The 22,552-nt window shown below is 48.0% G+C and overlaps 1 protein-coding gene across 1 annotated transcript in view; it reads left to right on the top strand.

Annotated features, from left to right (window-relative positions):
* LOC110517572 (plexin-B1) overlaps nucleotides 1-22,552 on the top strand; it is an 81,931-nt gene that overhangs the window by 43,238 nt on the left and 16,141 nt on the right. Inside the window, exons 2-3 of the mRNA XM_036945799.1 lie at nucleotides 18,334-18,606; nucleotides 19,286-20,200. Coding sequence (XP_036801694.1) covers nucleotides 18,349-18,606; nucleotides 19,286-20,200 — 1,173 coding nt within the window. The 5' untranslated portion in view covers nucleotides 18,334-18,348. The remainder of the gene's footprint in view (nucleotides 1-18,333; nucleotides 18,607-19,285; nucleotides 20,201-22,552) is intronic.

Here is a 22,552-nt window from a genome sequence, read left to right on the forward strand (position 1 = left end):
CTAGGTAGGTATGTTGGTGGATGGATAGGTAGGTTGGTTGGTAGATTGCTTGCTAGATGGGTAGGTTGGTTGGTAGATTGCTAGATGGGTAGGTTGGTTGGTAGGTAGGTAGATTGCTCGGTTGGTTGGTAGATTCCTAGGTAGGTTGATTGGTAGGTAGGTTGGTTGCTAGGTTTGTTGGTTGGTAGATTGCTAGGTAGGTAGGCTGGTTGGTAGATTGCTAGGTAGGTAGGTAGGTAGGTAGGTAGGTAGGTAGGTAGGTAGGTAGGTAGGTAGGTAGGTAGGTTGGTTGGTAGATTGCTAGACGGGTAGGTTGGTTGGTAGATTGCTTGCTAGGTAGGTAGGTTGCTAGGTTGGTTGGTAGATTCCTATGTAGGTTGATTGGTAGGTAGGTTGGTTGCTAGGTTTGTTGGTTGGTAGATTGGTTGGTAGGTAGGTAGATTGCTAGGTTGGTTGGTAGATTCCAAGGTAGGCTGATTGGTAGGTAGGTTGGTTGCTAGGTTTGTTGGTTGGTAGATTGCTAGGTAGGTAAGCTGGTTGGTAGATTGCTTGGTAGGTAGGTTGGTTGCTTGGTAGATTGCTAGGTTGGTTGGTAGATTGCTAGATAGGTTGCTAGGTTGGTTGGTAGATTGCTAGATCGGTAGCTAGGTTGGTTGGTAGATTGCTAATTAGATAGCTTGGTTGGTAGATTGCTAGGTAGGTAGCTTGGTTGGTAGATTGCTAGGTAGGTAGCTTGGTTGGTAGATTGCTAGGTAGGTTGGTAGGTAGGTAGATTGCTAGGTAGGTTGGTAGGTAGGTAGATTGCTAGTAGGTTGGTTGGTAGATTGCTTGGTTGGTAGATTGGTAGGTAGGTAGGTTGGTTGCTAGGTTGGTTGGTAGATTGCTTTGTAGGTAGGTTGGTTGATAGATTGCTAGGTAGGTTGGTTGGCAGATTGCTAAGTAGGTAGCTTGGTTGGTAGATTGCTAGGTAGGTAGCTTGGTTTATAGATTTTTGTTGTATGTAGGTAGATTGCTAGGTATGTAGCTTGGTTGGTAGATTGGTAGGTTGGTTGGTTGGTAGATGGGTAGGTTGGTTGGTTGGCAGATTGCTAAGTAGGTAGCTTGGTTGGTTGGTAGATTGCTAAGTAGGTAGCTTGGTAGGTTGGTAGATTAATAGGTTTCTAGGTAGGTAGCTTGGTTGGTAGATTGCTAGGTAGGTAGGTTGGTAGATGGATGTGTGGGTAGGTAGGTTGGTTGGTTGGTAGATTGCTAGGTAGGTTGGTTGGTTGGAAGTAGGTAGGTACAGTAGGGGGAGTGCTGAGGTAATACAGTAGGGGGAGTGCTGCTCAGTGTGAGGTAATACAGTAGGGGGGAGTGCTGAGGTAATACAGTAGGGGGGAGTGCTGAGGTAATACAGTAGGGGGAGTGCTGCTCAGCGTGAGGTAATACAGTAGGGGGAGTGCTGCTCAGCGTGAGATAATACAGTAGGGGGAGTGCTGCTCAGCGTGAGGTAATACAGTAGGGGGAGTGTGAGGTAATACAGTAGGGGGAGTGCTGAGGTAATACAGTAGGGAGAGTGCTGCTCAGCGTGAGGTACTACAGTAGGGGGAGTGCTGCTCAGTGTGAGGTAATACGGTAGGGGGAGTGCTGCTCAGCGTGAGGTAATACAGTAGGGGGAGTGCTGAGGTAATACAGTAGGGGGGAGTGCTGCTCAGCGTGAAGTAATACAGTAGGGGGAGTGCTGCTCAGCGTGAGGTAATACAGTAGCGGGAGTGCTGCTCAGCGTGAGGTAATACAGTATGGGGGAGTGCTGCTCAGCGTGAGGTAATACAGTAGCGGGAGTGCTGAGGTAATACAGTAGGGGGAGTGCTGCTCAGCGTGAGGTAATACAGTAGGGGGAGTGCTGCTCAGCGTGAGATAATACAGTAGGGGGAGTGCTGCTCAGCGTGAGGTAATACAGTAGGGGGAGTGTGAGGTAATACAGTAGGGGGAGTGCTGAGGTAATACAGTAGGGAGAGTGCTGCTCAGCGTGAGGTACTACAGTAGGGGGAGTGCTGCTCAGTGTGAGGTAATACGGTAGGGGGAGTGCTGCTCAGCGTGAGGTAATACAGTAGGGGGAGTGCTGAGGTAATACAGTAGGGGGGAGTGCTGCTCAGCGTGAGGTAATACAGTAGCGGGAGTGCTGCTCAGCGTGAGGTAATACAGTATGGGGGAGTGCTGCTCAGCGTGAGGTAATACAGTAGCGGGAGTGCTGCTCAGCGTGAGGTAATACAGTAGGGGGGAGTGCTGCTCAGCGTGAGGTAATACAGTAGGGGGAGTGCTGCTCAGCGTGAGGTAATACAGTAGAGGGAGTGCTGCTCAGCGTGAGGTAATACAGTAGGGGGAGTGCTGCTCAGCGTGAGGTAATACAGTAGGGGGAGTGCTGCTCAGCGTGAGGTAATACAGTAGGGGGAGTGCTGCTCAGCGTGAGGTAATACAGTAGAGGGAGTGCTGCTCAGCGTGAGGTAATACAGTAGCGGGAGTGCTGCTCAGCGTGAGGTAATACAGTAGGGGGAGTGCTGCTCAGCGTGAGGTAATACAGTAGGGGGAGTGCTGCTCAGCGTGAGGTAATACAGTAGGGGGAGTGCTGCTCAGCGTGAGGTAATACAGTAGGGGGAGTGCTGCTCAGCGTGAGGTAATACAGTAGGGGGAGTGGTTCTCAAATGTTTTATCTGTTCACCACACTCCTCCTCACGATAATGTCCTTGGAGAATGCACGAGGAGCCTGAGAGTGTGGAACACTGTAGTATGCATATTGAGGAACACCCAGTGACTCAAGGGAACACGGTAGTATGCATTTTGAGGAACACCCAGTGACTCGGGGAAATACCTTTCCATTTGGGACACAGAGTGGGGGTAGACTGTGAGCAAGGGAAATATATTTGGTAATTGATAGTGTTACTATCATGATTATCACCCTGACACACATTGTGGTGAAATGGTGGGCAGTCCAGTCCAGGCCATAAATGGTGGGCAGTCCAGTCCAGTCCAGTTCAGGCCAGGCCAAGCCATAAATGGTGGGCAGTCCAGGCCAGGCCAGGCCAGGCCAAGCCATAAATGGTGGGCAGTCCAGGCCAGGCCAGGCCAGGCCAAGTCAAGCCATAAATGGTGGGCAGTCCAGTCCAGTCCAGGCCAGGCCAAGCCATAAATGGTGGGCAGTCCAGGCCAGGCCAGGCCAAACCATAAATGGTGGGCAGTCCAGTCCAGGCCGAGCCAAAGAGAGGGGAGGAGGGAGAGAGGGGGGGCAGGGGGCGGCAGGGGTAGGAGAGAGGGGAGGAGGGAGAGAGGGGGGGCAGGGGGAGGAGAGAGGGAGACAAGCCTGTTACACAGACACATGCATGAGCTCTGCGGGAGAGAGGGAGAGAGAGGAGAGGAGGGGAGAGGGCAGGGGGAGGAGTGGGGGACGGGGCGATGGCAGGGGGAGGAGAGGGGGCAGGGGGAGGAGAGGTGGGGGGAGGAGAGAGGTCAGCAGGAGGAGAGACCTTGGGGGAGGGGAGGGTGGATGAGAGAGGGAAGTGGGGGAGGGAGATGAAGAGATATTAAAATGTGACAAGGAAACAAAACAGAAAAGTAGAGAACAGAAATCAAGGAGGGAGAGGCGGTTAGTTTATTACCAAGGACACTGACTGATTACACACACACACACACACACACACTGCTCCTGTTCTCTCTGTGTGGTGATCAAATATGCAGGAGGTTACTTCACTAATCACTTGTTTCTCTTTCTCGCTGTTATTTAAACATTCACACTCTCTCTCGTTTCTAATTTTCTCATGTCTTCTCTTTTCCCTTTCCAATGTGTCAAGTAATTATCTTTTTGTTTTCTCATGATTTGGTTGGGTCTAATTGTGCTGCTGTCCTGGGGCTCTGTGGGGTGTGTTTGTGTTTGTGAACAGAGCTCCAGGACCAGCTTGCTTAGGGGACTCTTCTCCAGGTTCATCTCTCTGTAGGTGATGGCTTTGTTATGGAAGTTTTGGGAATCACTTCCTTTTAGGTGGTTGTAGAATTTAACTGCTATTTTCTGGATTTTGATCATTGATAATATTCTACTCTGCATGCATTATTTTGTGTTTTACATTGTAGACAGTGGATATTTTTGCAGAATTCTGCAAATTGTCCCATTTTTTTGTGAATTCTTGGTTGGTGAGTGGACTCCAGACCTCACAACCATAAAGGGCAATGGGTTCTATAACTGATTCAAGTCTTAAAAAGCTAATTTGACATTTTCTCAGCACATTGTTTTCACTGAGAAAATGCATGATTCTGCTGTTAGTGATAATGCAGAGGATTTTCCCAAGGTTGCCCTTGACGCATATCCCACGGTAGTTATTGGGGTAAAATTTGTCCCCACTTTTGTGGATTGGGGTGATCAGTCCTTGGTTCCAAAAATTTGAGGATGATGTTTGACTTGAACCTTGCTTGCGTCCCACTTGGCCAATAGGGAAAATGCAGAGCGCCAAATTCAAATAAAATACTATACAAATGTAACTTTCATTAAATCACACATGTAAGATACCAAATTAAAGATACACTCGTTGTGAATCCAGCCAACATGTCAGATTTCAAAAAGGCTTTTCGGAGAAAGCATAAGAAGCTATTATCTGATGATAGCACAATGTCAACAAAGAGAGTAGCATATTTCAACCCTGCAGACGCTACACAAAACGCAGAAATAAAATATAAAACATGCCTTACCTTTGACGAGCTTCTTTTGTTGGCACTCCAATATGTCCCATAAACATCACAATGGGTCCTTTTGTTCGATTAATTCCGCCCATACATATCCAAAATGTCCATTTATTTGGCGCGTTTGATCCAGAAAAGCACAGCTTCCAATTTGCACAACGTCACTACAAAATATCTCAAAAGTTACCTGTAAACTTTGCCAAAACATTTCAAACTACTTTTGTAATACAACTTTAGGTATTTTTACACGTTAATAATCGATCAAATTGTTCAATACAGGAAGACTACTTTTCGAGTCATACGCCTTCTCAAAAAGTGCACTTCAAGTGACACTCATTCAAGATGGCTGTACTTCTTCATTACACAAAGGAATAACCTCAACCAATTTCTAACGACTGGTGACATCCAGTGGAAACAGTAGGAACTGCAAACAAATCCAGAAATCTGGTTTCCCAATGAAAACCCATTGAATGGTTTGTCCTCGGTGTTTTGCCTGCAAACAGTTTTAGAAACTTCAGTGTTTTCTATCCAGATCTACTACTAATATGCATATCTTGTCTTCTGGGGATGAGTAGCAGGAAGTTGAATTTGGGCACACTATTTATCCAAAAGGGAAAATGCTGCCCCCTATGTTGAAGAAGTTAAGCCAATTGGAATTTGTGACTCGTTTCAGAAAACTAGTCATATGTTGTGCATCACTACTTCACAGGAGTAGTAAACTAAAACGTTTTTTATCAAGATGCGAGACGGTTCTCAACCTTCGTCACTCTCGAGTCCGTACGGGAGTTGCAGCAATGGGACAAGACTGTAACTACCAATTCACAAAATTGGGGATAAAAAGGGGTCAAAAATACAGAAATGCCTTCTGAAACGTGAACTTTCATGTGCCTTAATAACAAACTTGTATGCCATCTGTAAATACAAATAAAATTGTTAAATTACAAACTAGTTTGTTTAGGCACTGTAAAAAGTCAGGAACCTTCCCGCTAGCCATGATTGGCTGAGATAATGGATGGGCTGGACATGGTGAGAGATGAGTTCGGATTGGTTTGTCATATAGCACACTTCTGTCTATTTAAGCTAGGAGATCCTGTCTAATACATTTTAAGAAAATTATATCAAGTAGTAGAACTGCATTAGTGTTGCTCAACTTTTTAGAGGACTGTGTTTTGAAGTCAGTGGAATTAGAGTATGATAGCTAAGGAGATGGAGAAAATTCTGGCGTTTTATTGCAAATTTGCAGACCGAGTCAAAAGGAGAACACACTTGTATAAAACACCTGTCTCCGGTTCACATTTTCAAACTAAAGGGCAACCATCCGTGAGGGTTGGAGAGTTCATCCATGTATATGGGTAAGATAGCTAGCTAACATTGAACCTGGTTGGTTAGCTACCTGCAGATTAATGCGTTGGGATTATGGTTCATTATTTAGCTCGCTACAATGTCTAAACAAAAGCAAGTAAGGATTTCAATAGAATGTTGATGATGTCACTTCGACATCTGTCGAGAGACGTAGCTGGTAAATTCTCTCTGTCTATCTACTCTGATTTCAGAGCACTCTCGTCTGTGTGCCAGAGAGCAGAATAACTGATGAATTTACGAAGGACTTAATAGGACTTCGTAGAGAGGTTTCCTCCACCTTTAAGCCCCAGACAATAGGACTTCGTAGAGAGGCTTCCTCCACCTTTTAAGCCCCAGACAATAGGACTTCGTAGAGAGGCTTCTTCCACCTTTTAAGCCCCAGACAATAGGACTTCGTAGAGAGGCTTCCTCCACCTTTAAGCCCCAGACAATAGGACTTCGTAGAGAGGCTTCCTCCACCTTTAAGCCCCAGACAATAGGACTTCGTAGAGAGGCTTCCTCCACCTTTAAGTCCTAGACAATAGGACTTCGTAGAGAGGTTTCCTCCACCTTTTAAGTCCTAGACAATAGGACTTCGTAGAGAGGCTTCCTCCACCTTTAAGCCCCAGACAATAGGACTTCGTAGAGAGGCTTCCTCCACCTTTTAAGTCCTAGACAATAGGACTTCGTAGAGAGGGTTCCTCCACCTTTTAAGTCCTAGACAATCAAACTTGCTAGTTATTCAGGAGTCTCACAGTGAGTATTCCTTCCTTAAGTTACTTCTAACATTGACCCAAATGATCATTACATCATCTAAACCTCAGCTCCAGTGGTGTTTGTTTGTCTTAAGGAGAGGCCAATGTGCAAGAACATAGTAGCTGAGAACTACCTTGTCTCAGACCAATGTAGAAATAGATGTTATGCTTATCGAACCTAAAGGGAACATGTGCCTCCTCCAATTTGACCCATGTTCAATTATGATAGAAAATATATAATTTACACAGAAAACACACAGCAAAGATATTGAAATGTTTGTTGTTGTTGTTGCATGAAGCCAGGCAAGCGGAACCAGCTCTCATAAAGAAAGGCAGATTGTAATAATGGTGGCTTCCTGTGCTGAACACACAGAGCCTAGCTGAGTCTCAGCAACATGGGCAGCTCGGACAGTCTTTTTCTGCAGTGTTTCAGCGTATGTCTGCCTACCTAATACCTTCAAAGGGTTGTTCTGCTGCTTATCTCTTTTGTGTGAGGGTGTACTTCAGATGTATTGTCTGTGGGGGGGGGGTTTAACGGTCTTTCACGTGCTTTGGGTGTGTCTGTCAGTGTCGGCAGTTTCTGTGTAATTACTGGAGTTCTGTGGAACGAGGAACATGCAACAATTTCAGAAGATTTCTACAGATAAAAGGTAAAGGTGTGGATCAGAAAACCAGTCAGTATCTGGTGTGGATCAGAAAACCAGTCAGTATCTGGTGTGGATCAGAAAACCAGTCAGTATCTGGTGTGGATCAGAAAACCAGTCAGTATCTGGTGTGACCATTTACCTCATGAAAACCAGTCAGTATCTGGTGTGGATCAGAAAACCAGTCAGTATCTGGTGTGACCATTTACCTCATGAAAACCAGTCAGTATCTGGTGTGGATCAGAAAACCAGTCAGTATCTGGTGTGGATCAGAAAACCAGTCAGTATCTGGTGTGGATCAGAAAACCAGTCAGTATATGGTGTGGTTTAGAAAATCAGTCAGTATCTGGTGTGACCACCATTTGCCTCATGAAAACCAGTCAGTATCTGGTGTGACCATTTGCCTCATGGAAACCAGTCAGTATCTGGTGTGTACATTTGCCTCATGGAAACCAGTCAGTATCTGGTGTGACCACCATTTGCCTCATGGAAACCAGTCAGTATCTGGTGTGACCACCATTTGCCTCATGGAAACCAGTCAGTATCTGGTGTGACCACCATTTGCCTCATGAAAACCAGTCAGTATCTGGTGTGACCACCATTTGCCTCATGAAAACCAGTCAGTATCTGGTGTGACCACCATTTGCCTCATGAAAACCAGTCAGTATCTGGTGTGACCACCATTTGCCTCATGAAAACCAGTCAGTATCTGGTGTGACCACCATTTGCCTCATGAAAACCAGTCAGTATCTGGTGTGGCACACAATCCAGAGCATCCCAAACATGCTCAATGGGTGACATGTCTGGTGAGGGTGCAGGCCGTGGAAGAACTAGGACATTTTCAGTTTCCAGGAATTGTGTACCGATTTGAGACATGGGGCTGTGCATTATCATACTGAAACATGAGGTGATGGCGGCGGATGAATGGCACGACAACGGGCCTCAGGATCTCGTCACGGTATCTCTGAGCATTCAAATTGCCTTCAATAAAATGCAATTGTGTTCGTTATCCGTAGCTTATGCCTGCCCCAAACCATAACCCCACCGCCACCATGGGGCACTCTGTTCATAATGTTGACATCAGCAAACCACTCAACGCTATCTGACATCTGCCCGGTACAGTTGAAACAGGGATTCATCTGTAAAGAGCACACTTCTCCAACGTGCCAGTGGCCATCGAAGGTGAGCATTTGCCCACTGAAGTCGGTTACGATACTGAACTGCCCTGGTGAGCACGCGGATGAGCTTCCCTGAGACGGTTTCTGCAGAAATTCTTCAGTTGTGCAAATCCACAGTTTTCATCAGCTGTCTTGGGTGGCTGGTCTCAGACGATCCCACAGGAAGCTGGATGTAGACGTCCTGGTCTGTGGTTGGGAGGCCGGTTGGACACAAATTCTCTAAAAACGACAATGCAGTAAAATACTACTTAAGTATCAAAAGTCAATGTAGTTGCTAGAATATACTTACAGTGGGGCAAAAAAGTATTTAGTCAGCCACCAATTGTGCAAGTTCTCCCACTTAAAAAGATGAGAGGACTGTAATTTTCACCATAGGTACACTTCAACTATGACAGACAAAATGAGAAAAAAAAATCCAGAAAATCACATTGTAGGATTTTTAATGAATTTATTTGAAAATTATGGTGGAAAATAAGTATTTGGTCACTTACAAACAAGCAAGATTTCTGGCTCTCACAGACCTGTAACTTCTTCTTTAGGAGGCTCCTCTGTCCTCCACTTGTTACCTGTATTAATGGCACCTGTTTGAACATGTTATCAGTATAAAAGACACCTGTCCACAACCTCAAACAGTCACACTACAAACTCCACTATGGCCAAGACCAAAGAGCTGTCAAAGGACACCAGAAACAAAATTGTAGACCTGCACCAGGCTGGGAAGACTGAATCTGCAATAGGTAAGCAGCTTGGTTAGAATAAATCAACTGTGGGAGCAATTATTAGGAAATGGAAGACATACAAGACCACTGATAATCTCCCCCTATCCGGGGCTCCACGCAAGATCTCACCCCGTGGGGTCAAAATGATCACAAGAACGGTGAGCAAAAATCCCAGAACCACACGGGGGGACCTAGTGAATGACCTGCAGAGAGCTGGGACCAAAGTAACAAAGCCTACCATCAGTAACACACTACGCCGCCAGGGACTCAAATTCTGCAGTGCCAGACGTGTCCCCCTGCTTAAGCCAGTACATGTCCAGGCCCGTCTGAAGTTTGCTAGAGCATTTGGATGATCCAGAAGAAGATTGGGAGAATGTCATATGGTCAGATGAAACCAAAATAGAATCTTTTGGTAAAAACTCAACTCGTTGTGTTTGGAGGACAAAGAATGCTGAGTTGCATCCAAAGAACACCATACCTACTGTGAAGCATGCGGATGGAAACATCATGCTGTGGGGTTGTTTTTCTGCAAAGGGACCAGGACGACTGATCCGTGTAAAGGAAAGAATGAATGGGGCCATGTATCGTGAGATTTTGAGTGAAAACCTCCTTCCATCAGCAAGGGCATTGAAGATGAAACGTGGCTGGGTCTATCAGCATGACAATGATCCCAAACGCACCGCCCGGGCAACGAAGGAGTGGCTTTGTAAGAAGCATTTCAAGGTCCTGGAGTGGCATAGCCAGTCTCCAGATCTCAACCCCATATAAAATCTTTGGAGGGAGTTGAAAGTCTGTGTTGCCCAGCAACAGCTCTAGAGGAGATCTGCATGGAGAAATGGGCCAAAATACCAGCAACAGTGTGTGAAAACCTTGTGAAGACTTACAGAAAACGTTTGACCTCTGTCATTGCCAACAAAGGTTATATAAAAAAGTATTGAGAAACTTTTGTTATTGACCAAATACTTATTTTCCACCATAATTTGCAAATAAATTCATTAAAAATCCTACAATGTGATTTTCTGGATTTTTTTTCCTCATTTTGTCTGTCATAGTTGGAGTGTACCTATGATGAAAATTACAGGCCTCTCATCTTTTTAAGTGGGAGAACTTGCACAATTAGTGGCTGACTAAATACTTTTTTGCTCCACTGTAAGTATCAAAAGTAAAAGTTTCAATAATTTCAGATGACTTATTAAGCAAACCACTTGGCAACATTTTAATTTTTTTTATTTTACGGATAGCCAGAGGCACTCTCAAACAGTCAGACATCATTTACAAACGAAGCATATGTGTTTAGTGAGTCCTCCAGATCATAGGCAGTAGGGATGACCAGGGATGTTCTCTGTTTAGTGAGTCCTCCAGATCAGAGGCAGTAGGGATGACCAGGGATGTTCTCTGTTTAGTGAGTCCTCCAGATCAGAGGCAGTAGTGATGACCAGGGATGTTCTCTGTTTAGTGAGTCCACCAGATCAGAGGCAGTAGGGATGACCAGGGATGTTCTCTGTTTAGTGAGTCCTCCAGATCAGAGGCAGTAGGGATGACCAGGGATGTTCTTTGTTTAGTGAGTCCTCCAGATCAGAGGCAGTAGGGATGACCAGGGATGTTCTCTGTTTAGTGAGTCCTCCAGATCAGAGGCAGTAGGGATGACCAGGGATGTTCTCTGTTTAGTGAGTCCTCCAGATCAGAGGCAGTAGGGATGACCGCTCTCCTCTCTCTACCCCCTCTCTAATTCTCTATCCCTTCTCTCGCTCTCCCCCACTCATCTCTCGCTCTCCCCCCCTCGTCTCTCGCTCTCCCCCCCTCCTCTCTTGCCCCCCCTCCTCTCTCGCTCCCCCCCTCTCTCGCTCTCCCCCCTTCTCTCTCGCTCTCCCCCCTTCTCTCTCGCTCTCCCCCCACCTCTCTCGCTCTCCCCCCTCCCCTCTCGCTCTCCCCTCTCGCTCTCCCCCCCTCCCCTCTCGCTCTCCCCCTCCCCTCTCGCTCTCCCCCTCCCCTCTCGCTCTCCCCCCTCCCCTCTCACTCTCCCCCCTCCCCTCTCGCTCTCCCCCCTCCTCTCTTTCGCTCTCCCCCCTCCTCTCTCTCTTTCGCTCTCCCCCCTCCTCTCTCTCGCTCGCTCTCCCCCCTCCTCTCTCTTTCGCTCTCCCCCCTCCTCTCTCTCGCTCGCTCTCCCCCCTCCTCTCTCTCGCTCGCTCTCCCCCCTCCTCTCTCTCGCTCCTCTCGCTCGCTCTCCCCTCTCGCTCTCCCCCGCTCGCTCTCCCCTCTCGCTCGCTCTCCCCTCTCACTCTCCCCCCTCCCCTCTCGCTCTCCCCCCCTCCCCTCTCGCTCTCCCCCCTCCTCTCTCTCGCTCTACCCCATCCCTTCTCGCTCTACCCCCTCCTCTCTCGCTCTACCCCCCTCCTCTCTCGCTCTCCCCCTCTCCCCTCCCGCTCTCCCCCGTCCTCTCTCGCTCTCACCCCCTCCTCTCTCGCTCCCCCCCTCTCTTGCTCCCCCCCTCTCGCGCCCCCCCCCCCCCCCCCTCGCTCTCACCCCCTCCTCTCTCACTCCCCCCCTCCTCTCTCGCTTTACCCCCTCCCTTCTCGCTCTACCCCCTCCCCTCCTCTCTCGCTCTACCCCCTCCCCTCCTCTCTCGCTCTACCCCCTCCCCTCCTCTCTCGCTCTACCCCCTCCCCTCCTCTCTCGCTCTACCCCCTCCCCTCCTCTCTCGCTCTACCCCCTCCCCTCCTCTCTCGCTCTACCCCCTCCCCTCCTCTCTCGCTCTACCCCCTCCCCTCCTCTCTCGCTCTACCCCCTCCCCTCCTCTCTCGCTCTACCCCCTCCTCCTCTCTCGCCCCCCCCTCCTCCTCTCTCGCTCCCCCCTCCTCCTCTCTCGCTCCCCCCCCTCCTCTCTCACTCCCCCCCTTCCACCTCTCTCGCTCACCCCCTCCTCCTCTCTCGCTCCCCCCCTCCCCTCCTCTCTCGCTTTACCCCCCTCCCCTCCTCTCTCGCTCTACCCCCCTCCCCTCCTCTCTCGCTCTACCCCCTCTTCTCCTCTCTCGCTCTACCCCCTCCCCTCCTCTCTTGCTCTACCCCCCTCAGTCAGTCAGTCACCAGATCTTTGTAGTGTCTCTTAGCAGCAGGACTCCTATTACCATGTAAGAGAAGAGAGAAGGGCTGAGTGCTGATATTGCAAAAGCAGCTCAGTCAAACTTCACGCTGTCAAATGGGTTGTTTTGACACTGGGTTGACCTCTTGTACTGTCAAATGGGTTGTTTTGACACTGGGTCGACCTCTTGTATTCTGATATGGTGTGGCCCCTCTGATTGAGTTAGTCACGATACAGTACCTAACGTTACATTGGAATTATATCACTGCCTTTCTGAGGCTTGAAAGTGTTTGTGGTTCATGTATATGTGACATGCTAATAACACGAGATTACTGCTAATAACACAAGATTACTGCTAATAACATGAGATTACTGCTAATAACATGAGATTACTGCTAATAACACGAGATTACGGCTAATTACATGAGATTGCTGCTAATAACACGAGATTACGGCTAATAACATGAGATTGCTGCTAATAACGAGATTACTGCTAATAACACGAGATTACTGCTAATAACATGCGATTACTGCTAATAACACGAGATTACTGCTAATAACACGAGATTACTGCTAATAGCACGAGATTACGGCTAATAGCACGAGATTACGGCTAATAGCACGATTGCTGCTAATAACACGAGATTACTGCTAATAGTACGCGACTACTGCTAATAGTACGAGATTACTGCTAATAGTACGAGATTACTGTTAACAGTACGAGATTACTGCTAATAGTACGAGATTACTGCTAATAGCACGGGATTACTGCTAATAGTACGGGATTACTGCTAATAGTACGGGATTACTGCTAATAGTATGGGATTACTGCTAATAGTACGAGATTACTGCTAATGGTACGAGATTACTGCTAATGGTACGAGATTACTGCTAATAGTATGAGATTACTGCTAATAGCACGCGATTACTGCTAATAGTACGCGATTACTGCTAACAGTACGAGATTACTGCTAATAGCACGAGACTACTGCTAATAACACGAGATTACTGCTAATAGCACGAGACTACGGCTAATAGCACGAGATTACTGCTAATAGCACGAGACTACTGCTAATAACACGAGATTACTGCTAATAGCACGAGACTACGGCTAATAGCACGAGATTACTGCTAATAGTACGAGATTACTGCTAATAACACGAGATTACTGCTAACAGTACGAGATTACTGCTAATAGCACGAGACTACTGCTAATAGCACAAGATTACTGCTAATAGCACGAGACTACTGCTAATAACACGAGATTACTGCTAATAGCACGAGACTACGGCTAATAGCACGAGACTACGGCTAATAGCACGAGATTACTGCTAATAGCACGAGACTACTGCTAATAGCACGAGACTACTGCTAATAACACGAGATTACTGCTAATAGCACGAGACTACGGCTAATAGCACGAGACTACGGCTAATAGCACGAGATTACTGCTAATAGCACTTTTTTGAATGTGTGTTGCAGTGAGAGAGACAGTCTAACAGGCACGCTACACTGGACACGCTACTCTGGACACGCTACTCTGGACACGCTACTCTGGACACGCTACACTGGACACGCTACACTGGACAGTGTGTCGTTATTACATTATCAATAGGCCCTGTGTGTGGAACATGTCAGTAAAGGTGAGAAGTTCCTCTCTCTCTGATGCCTCCTTACAGAATGGGATCATGTAAAGCTGTTATACATTAAGGAGGGCCTTAATTAAAATAGCGTAGCAAACTGTCCTTTCTAACTGGTGGAAAGACCCGTTTGAAGGTGAAAGGGAGAAGAGATGAACATGTTATGCGCATACTGATCATGTTAGGGCAATTCACCCTAATAGGGACCCTGGTCAAAAGTAGTGTACTATATACGGAATAGTATGCCATTTGGAACGAACCCCTTTCTCTTTTATATCTAGAGCCCTGAGACGTCTCTGCTCTGCAACATAAATTAAAGATGAACCTCTCTCTCTCTCTCTCTCTCTCTCTCTCTTAGTCCTCTACTCCCTCCGTGTCCTCATCCAGAATATTATTTTGTTGTGTTTTTGAAAGTGAAATGATATTCAACATATTGGTTGATAAAGCCAGCTTGCAGTGTGCAGATAAGCCTCTGGACTTTGGGGTAGGAGGGAGGAGAGAGCTCTATGCAGCAAAAGTACACGTGGTTTTGTTCTAATAATTTTACTGCAAAAGGAGAAATAAATCAAGTCCGAAGTATTAGTTAGTCTGGTCCCAGATGTGTTGTTCTGTAGTCTGGTCCCACATGTGGTGTTCTGTAGTCTGGTCTCAGATGTGTTGTCCCGTGGTCTGGTCCCAGATGTGTTGTCCCGGTCTGTGGTCTGGTCCCAGATGTGTTGTCCTGGTCTGTGGTCTGGTCCCAGATGTGTTGGTCTGTAGTCTGGTCCCAGATGTGTTGTTCTGTGGTCTGGTCCCAGATGTGTTGTTCTGTAGTCTGGTCCCAGATGTGTTGTTCTGTGGTCTGGTCCCAGGTGTGTTGTTCTGTGGTCTGGTCCCAGATGTGTTGTTCTGTGGTCTGGTCCCACATGTGGTGTTCTGTAGTCTGGTCCCAGATGTGGTGTTCTGTAGTCTGGTCCCAGATGTGTTGTCCCAGATGTGTTGTTCTGTAGTCTGGTCCCAGATGTGTTGTCCCGTGGTCTGGTCCCAGATGTGTTGTCCCGGTCTGTGGTCTGGTCCCAGATGTGTTGTCCTGGTCTGTGGTCTGGTCCCAGATGTGTTGTTCTGTAGTCTGGTCCCAGATGTGTTGTCCCGTGGTCTGGTCCCAGATGTGTTGTCCCGGTCTGTGGTCTGGTCCCAGATGTGTTGTCCTGGTCTGTGGTCTGGTCCCAGATGTGTTGTCCCGGTCTGTGGTCTGGTCCCTCTCGTTCTTCTCCTACTCCTGGTCCTACTCCTGGTCCTACTCCTGGTCCTTCTCATGGTACCTCTGTTCTAGTCTTTATCTATATCTTCAGAGTCACTGTTGGCAGACTTCACTTTCTGTTTACTTTCATGACTAAAACAAGAAGTTTTGTATCAAGGGGCTGCACGTGTTGACACACACACACACACACACACACACACACACACACACATCAGGTGTGTGTTGCTCTCTGGGACCAGCATCAAAACATCCCGATCACGTGTGGGAAGACGAAACAACATGATCTTGTTTTCTCTCACGAACACAAGGCCTTTGTTGAGCCTCAGTCCCACCTGTCACTATAGGGTCTTCTGTTGCTGCCTCAGTCCCACCTGTCACTATAGGGTCTTCTGCTGCTGCCTCAGTCCCACCTGTCACTATAGGGTATTCTGCTGCTGCCTCAGTCCCACCTGTCACTATAGGGTCTTCTGCTGCTGCCTCAGTCCCACCTGTCACTATAGGGTCTTCTGCTGCTGCCTCAGTCCCACCTGTCACTATAGGGTCTTCTGCTGCTGCCTCAGTCCCACCTGTCACTATAGGGTATTCTGCTGCTGCCTCAGTCCCACCTGTCACTATAGGGTATTCTGTTGCTGCCTCAGTCCCACCTGTCACTATAGGGTCTTCTGCTGCTGCCTCAGTCCCACCTGTCACTATAGGGTATTCTGTTGCTGCCTCAGTCCCACCTGTCACTATAGGGTCTTCTGTTGCTGCCTCAGTCCCACCTGTCACTATAGGGTCTTCTGTTGCTGCCTCAGTCCCACCTGTCACTATAGGGTCTTCTGCTGCTGCCTCAGTCCCACCTGTCACTATAGGGTCTTCTGTTGCTGCCTCAGTCCCACCTGTCACTATAGGGTCTTCTGTTGCTGCCTCAGTCCCACCTGTCACTATAGGGTCTTCTGCTGCTGCCTCAGTCCCACCTGTCACTATAGGGTCTTCTGTTGCTGCCTCAGTCCCACCTGTCACTATAGGGTCTTCTGTTGCTGCCTCAGTCCCACCTGTCACTATAGGGTCTTCTGTTGCTGCCTCAGTCCCACCTGTCACTATAGGGTCTTCTGCTGCTGCCTCAGCCCCACCTGTCACTATAGGGTCTTCTGTTGCTGCCTCAGTCCCACCTGTCACTATAGGGTCTTCTGCTGCTGCCTCAGCCCCACCTGTCACTATAGGGTCTTCTGTTGCTGCCTCAGTCCCACCTGTCACTATAGGGTCTTCTGCTGCTGCCTCAGTCCCACCTGTCACTATAGGGTCTTCTGCTGCTGCCTCAGCCCCACCTGTCACTATAGGGTCTTCTGCTGCTGCCTCAGTCCCACCTGTCACTATAGGGTCTTCTGTTGCTGCCTCAGTCCCACCTGTCACTATAGGGTCTTCTGTTGCTGCCTCAGTCCCACCTGTCACTATAGGGTCTTCTGCTGCTGCCTCAGCCCCACCTGTCACTATAGGGTATTCTGTTGCTGCCTCAGTCCCACCTGTCACTATAGGGTCTTCTGCTGCTGCCTCAGTCCCACCTGTCACTATAGGGTATTCTGTTGCTGCCTCAGTCCCACCTGTCACTATAGGGTCTTCTGTTGCTGCCTCAGTCCCACCTGTCACTATAGGGTCTTCTGCTGCTGCCTCAGCCTCACCTGTCACTATAGGGTCTTCTGTTGCTGCCTCAGTCCCACCTGTCACTATAGGGTCTTCTGTTGCTGCCTCAGTCCCACCTGTCACTATAGGGTCTTCTGCTGCTGCCTCAGTCCCACCTGTCACTATAGGGTCTTCTGTTGCTGCCTCAGTCCCACCTGTCACTATAGGGTCTTCTGTTGCTGCCTCAGTCCCACCTGTCACTATAGGGTCTTCTGTTGCTGCCTCAGTCCCACCTGTCACTATAGGGTCTTCTGTTGCTGCCTCAGTCCCACCTGTCACTATAGGGTCTTCTGTTGCTGCCTCAGTCCCACCTGTCACTATAGGGTTTTCTGTTGCTGCCTCAGTCCCACCTGTCACTATAGGGTCTTCTGCTGCTGCCTCAGTCCCACCTGTCACTCACTATAGGGTCTTCTGTTGCTGCCTCAGTCCCACCTGTCACTCACTATAGGGTCTTCTGCTGCTGCCTCAGTCCCACCTGTCACTCACTATAGGGTATTCTGCTGCTGCCTCAGTCCCACCTGTCACTATAGGGTCTTCTGTTGCTGCCTCAGCCTCACCTGTCACTATAGGGTCTTCTGCTGCTGCCTCAGCCTCACCTGTCACTATAGGGTCTTCTGTTGCTGCCTCAGTCTCACCTGTCACTATAGGGTCTTCTGCTGCTGCTAGTTTGGAGTTGAAACCTACAGGAGGCTCTCTCTCCAGGGACAGGGTTGGAGTTAAAACCTACAGGAGGGTCTCTCTCCAGGGACAGGGTTGGAGTTAAAACCTACAGGAGGGTCTCTCTCCAGGAACAGGGTTGGAGTTAAAACCTACAGGAGGCTCTCTCTCCAGTGACAGGGCTGGAGTTAAAACCTACAGGAGTGCTCTCTCTCCAGGAACAGAGTTGGGCTAAAACCTAGTTAGGATATAGTAGGTAAGAGTCTGAGTTGAATCTAGCTATCTCCTCTTACTGTTGTTTGTCATCTCCTTCCTCTCCTCCTTCTTCCTGTCCTCCTTCCTTCTTCCTTTTCTCCTCCTCCTTCCCCTCCTTCTTCCTCCTTCTTCCCCTCCTTCTTCCTCCTTCTTCCACTCTTCCTCCTCCTTCCTCTCCTCCTTCCTCTCCTCCTCCTTCTTCCTCTCCTCCTCCTTCTTCTTTTCCTCCTTCTTCCTCTCCTCCTCCTTCTTCCTCTCCTCCTCCTTCTTCCTCTCCTCCTCCTTCTTTTCCTCCTTCCTTCTCCTTCTTCCGCTCCTCCTCCTTCCTCTGCTCTTTCCTCTCCTCCTTCCTCTTCCTCTCCTTCTTCCTCTCCCTCTCATTCTTCCTCTCCTTCTTCCTCTCCTTCCTCTTCCTCTCCCTTCCTTTCCTTCTCCTTCTTCCTCTCCTCCTCTCTTCTCCAGCAGGTAATTGGTGCCATGCCAGCTGCTTCTCCCCCTCTGCTCCCCCTTGCCACCTGGTGGTGGTGTCTGGTACTGTTGCTGCCCCCACAGCCCCAGGCCCTGACCCAGCTCCAGCCGGACCCTAACCCAGAGAAGGCCTCTCACGCTGGGCAGGCCTTCCCTCACCTCTCCCTGGATGGATCTCCCCTCAGCCACCTCCTCCTGGACTCCAGGTCTGGTCATCTGTACGTGGGGGCGGTCAACCATCTCTACCACCTGTCCCCTGACCTCCAGGTAATAATGTTTGTAAATCACTTGTCCATAGCTCTCTATTGGGCGGTTTCCCAGACACAGATTAGCTGAGTTCTGGAACAAAGCCTTTTCGATGGAGATTCTCCCTGAGCTTTCTTTTGAGACCAGGACTAGGCTTAATCGTTGTCCGGGAAACCGCTCCTACTATATATGTTGTCAGTTTCTTTATGTCCCAAAATGGCCCCCTATCCCCTACATAGTGTTCCCTATCCCCTACATAGTGTCCCCTACATAGTGTTCCCTATCCCCTATACAGTGTCCCCTACATAGTGTTCCCTATCCCCTATACAGTGTCCCCTATATAGTGTTCCCTATCCCCTATATAGTGTTCCCTATCCCCTATATAGTGTTCCCTATCCCCTACATAGTGTCCCCTACATAGTGTCCCCTACATAGTGTCCCCTATATAGTGTTCCCTATCCCCTATAGTGTTCCCTCTCCCTTATATAGTGTCCCCTATATAGTGTCCCCTATCCCCTATATAGTGTCCTCTATCCCCTATATAGTGTCCCCTATATAGTGTTCCCAATAGTGTCCCCTATCCCCTATATAGTGTCCCCTATATAGTGTTCCCTATGTGCCCTGGTCAAAAGTAGGAGCCATTTGGAACACAGTACTTTATAGTCTTCTATTCTCTAATGTTACCTTAAACTTATCCTAGGTGCTCTCCTCCAGTCAGACTGGCCCCAAACTGGACAGTGCCGAGTGCTTGCCCCCCATCGTCCCCAAGGACTGCAGTACCGCACACCTGACCCCCAACGCTAATAAGATCCTTCTGCTAGAGGAGGGTCTGGCCTCAGCAGGGTCAGAGGTCGGGGCGAGGAGCCTGATCGTGTGTGGAACCCTGTTCCAGGGTATCTGTGAGAAGAGGAGTTTGGATAATGTGTCCGAGGTACTGTACCAATCCTCCAATCCGGTAGACACGCAGTACGTAGCCGCCAACGACCCCCGCGTCTCCACCGTGGGTGTGGTCTTGAACCAAAAGGGTGTGGGGCTTTTGCTGGTGGGGCGTGGCTACACCAGTAAAGGCCCCAGCGACATCCCACCAATCACAACTCGCCGTTTGGCCCCCAGCTCCTCCCCCGCCCGCCAGGCCTTCTCTCAAGACGAGGAACTAGGGAAGCTGGTTGTCGGGAGCTACTCTGAGTACAACAACTACTTCATCTCCGCGCATCATCATGGCGACCATGTTTACTTCCTGTTCTCGCGGAGGGATATGTGGAACCGGAAGGAGTACCGGACCTACGTTTCCCGTCTCTGCGCCCGGGACCGGAGCTTCTACTCCTACGTGGAGGTTCCGTTAGAATGTTCCGGGGGTTATAACCTCGCCCAGGGGGCTACCCTCGCCAGACACCAGGGGCGGCCGACGCTGTTCGTTGCCATGGCGGCGGGGCAGGCGTCGACGCCCACGGCGACGGGTCGCTCGGCGCTGTGTGTTTATGGGATGTCAGAGCTGGATGCGTCGCTGCAGAGGGCCCAGGAGCTGTGTTATACAGAGGGAGGAAGAGGAAGGACGGGACAGGAGGAGGCATACATAGAGTATGAGGTGTCGTCCAAGTGTCTACGGCTGCCCAAGGTAACTAGACACACACACAAACGCGCGCGCACACACACACACACACACACACACAGCAGCTCAGTGTGTAGGCCGAGTTACTCAATCCTGCATCTGGCTGAGTTTCCCTGACCCCAAATCCTGTCCCTGTTTTTTACTGATCTCTGGAGACGCCCGAAGGTTAGCAATGCTAACAAGTACATGTAAAATCGCATAGAGAATACTAACTAAATGCTAACAAGTACATGTAAAATCGCATAGAGAATAATAACTAAATGCTAACAAGTACATGTAAAATCGCATAGGGAATACTAACTAAATGCTAACAAGTACATGTAAAATCGCATAGAGAATACTAACTAAATGCTAACAAGCGCATTGCGAACGTTTTTGTACAGTTTCTGACCTAAACTATATACAAGTAACTAAAAAAAAAATGCTAATCACGGTTTGATGTACGAACAAAACAAATATTAGCCAGCAAGGCTCTTGATCCAGGAGGAGATTCTCTGCTGTAACCAAGCAAATGCTTAATTTTGGAAGAAGCTAACCACTTAGCTAGGTAGCTAACTAGCTACTAAAATTAGCAAACTGCAGAGAATCTATCACACGTTAGACAGTTATAGTTATAAGATATCTAGCTGGCGAACATTTAGTTGTGAATTCTATACTACAATTTGATCATCTGGTGCACGAGTGACTCACTCGGCTCTCTGGTCACTGTGTGCTTGTAAACAAATGCCGTGTGACATATGACTGGGGACTAACGTAAACTTCACAATAACGTGACGGGTGAAAGGAAATGTTCTTTATCTTCTAACGTATTGCACAAGTTGACTGCAGGCATTTACTTAAAAAGTAGCTACAAATATTCACAACTATATAAACAACTGAAAAAACATCCTGTGGCTTTTTTCCCCAAGTACTCTTGGTATACAGTATACCGCCCAAGCCTAGGGTGGAGTTTTGGAGGGGTGGAACTACTAAACAACTGCAGTAGTAAAAAGTTGAAAGTAATCACTCATCTGACCATCTGCATAACACTATCAACTGACCATCTGCATAACACTATCAACTGACCATCTGCATAACGCTATCAACTGACCATCTGCATAACACTATCATCTGACCATCTGCATAACACTATCAACTGACCATCTGCATAACACTATCAACTGACCATCTGCATAACGCTATCAACTGACCATCTGCATAACACTATCAACTGACCATCTGCATAACACTATCAACTGACCATCTGCATAACGCTATCAACTGACACGATCAATCAACTGACCATCTGCATAACACTATCAACTGACCATCTGCATAACACTATCAACTGACCATCTGCATAACACTATCAACTGACCATCTGCATAACATTATCAACTGACCATCTGCATAACGCTATCAACTGACCATCTGCATAACGCTATCAACTGACCATCTGCATAACACTATCAACTGACCATCTGCATAACATTATCAACTGACCATCTGCATAACGCTATCAACTGACCATCTGCATAACGCTATCAACTGACCATCTGCATAACATTATCAACTGACCATCTGCATAACGCTATCATCTGACCATCTGCATAACACTATCAACTGACACGATCAATCAACTGACCATCTTCATAACGCTATCAACTGACCATCTGCATAACGCTATCGACTGACCATCTGCATAACACTATCATCTGACCATCTGCATAACACTATCAACTGACACGATCAATCAACTGACCATCTTCATAACACTATCAACTGACCATCTGCATAACACTATCAACTGACCATCTGCATAACGCTATCAACTGACCATCTGCATAACACTATCAACTGACCATCTGCATAACACTATCAACTGACCATCTGCATAACACTATCAACTGACCATCTGCATAACGCTATCAACTGACCATCTGCATAACACTATCATCTGACCATCTGCATAACACTATCAACTGACCATCTGCATAACACTATCAACTGACCATCTGCATAACGCTATCAACTGACCATCTGCATAACACTATCAACTGACCATCTGCATAACACTATCAACTGACCATCTGCATAACGCTATCAACTGACACGATCAATCAACTGACCATCTGCATAACACTATCAACTGACCATCTGCATAACACTATCAACTGACCATCTGCATAACACTATCAACTGACCATCTGCATAACATTATCAACTGACCATCTGCATAACGCTATCAACTGACCATCTGCATAACGCTATCAACTGACCATCTGCATAACACTATCAACTGACCATCTGCATAACATTATCAACTGACCATCTGCATAACGCTATCAACTGACCATCTGCATAACGCTATCAACTGAC

The sequence above is a fragment of the Oncorhynchus mykiss genome, chromosome 16, assembly GCF_013265735.2.
Source record: "Oncorhynchus mykiss isolate Arlee chromosome 16, USDA_OmykA_1.1, whole genome shotgun sequence".
NCBI lineage: Eukaryota > Metazoa > Chordata > Actinopteri > Salmoniformes > Salmonidae > Oncorhynchus > Oncorhynchus mykiss.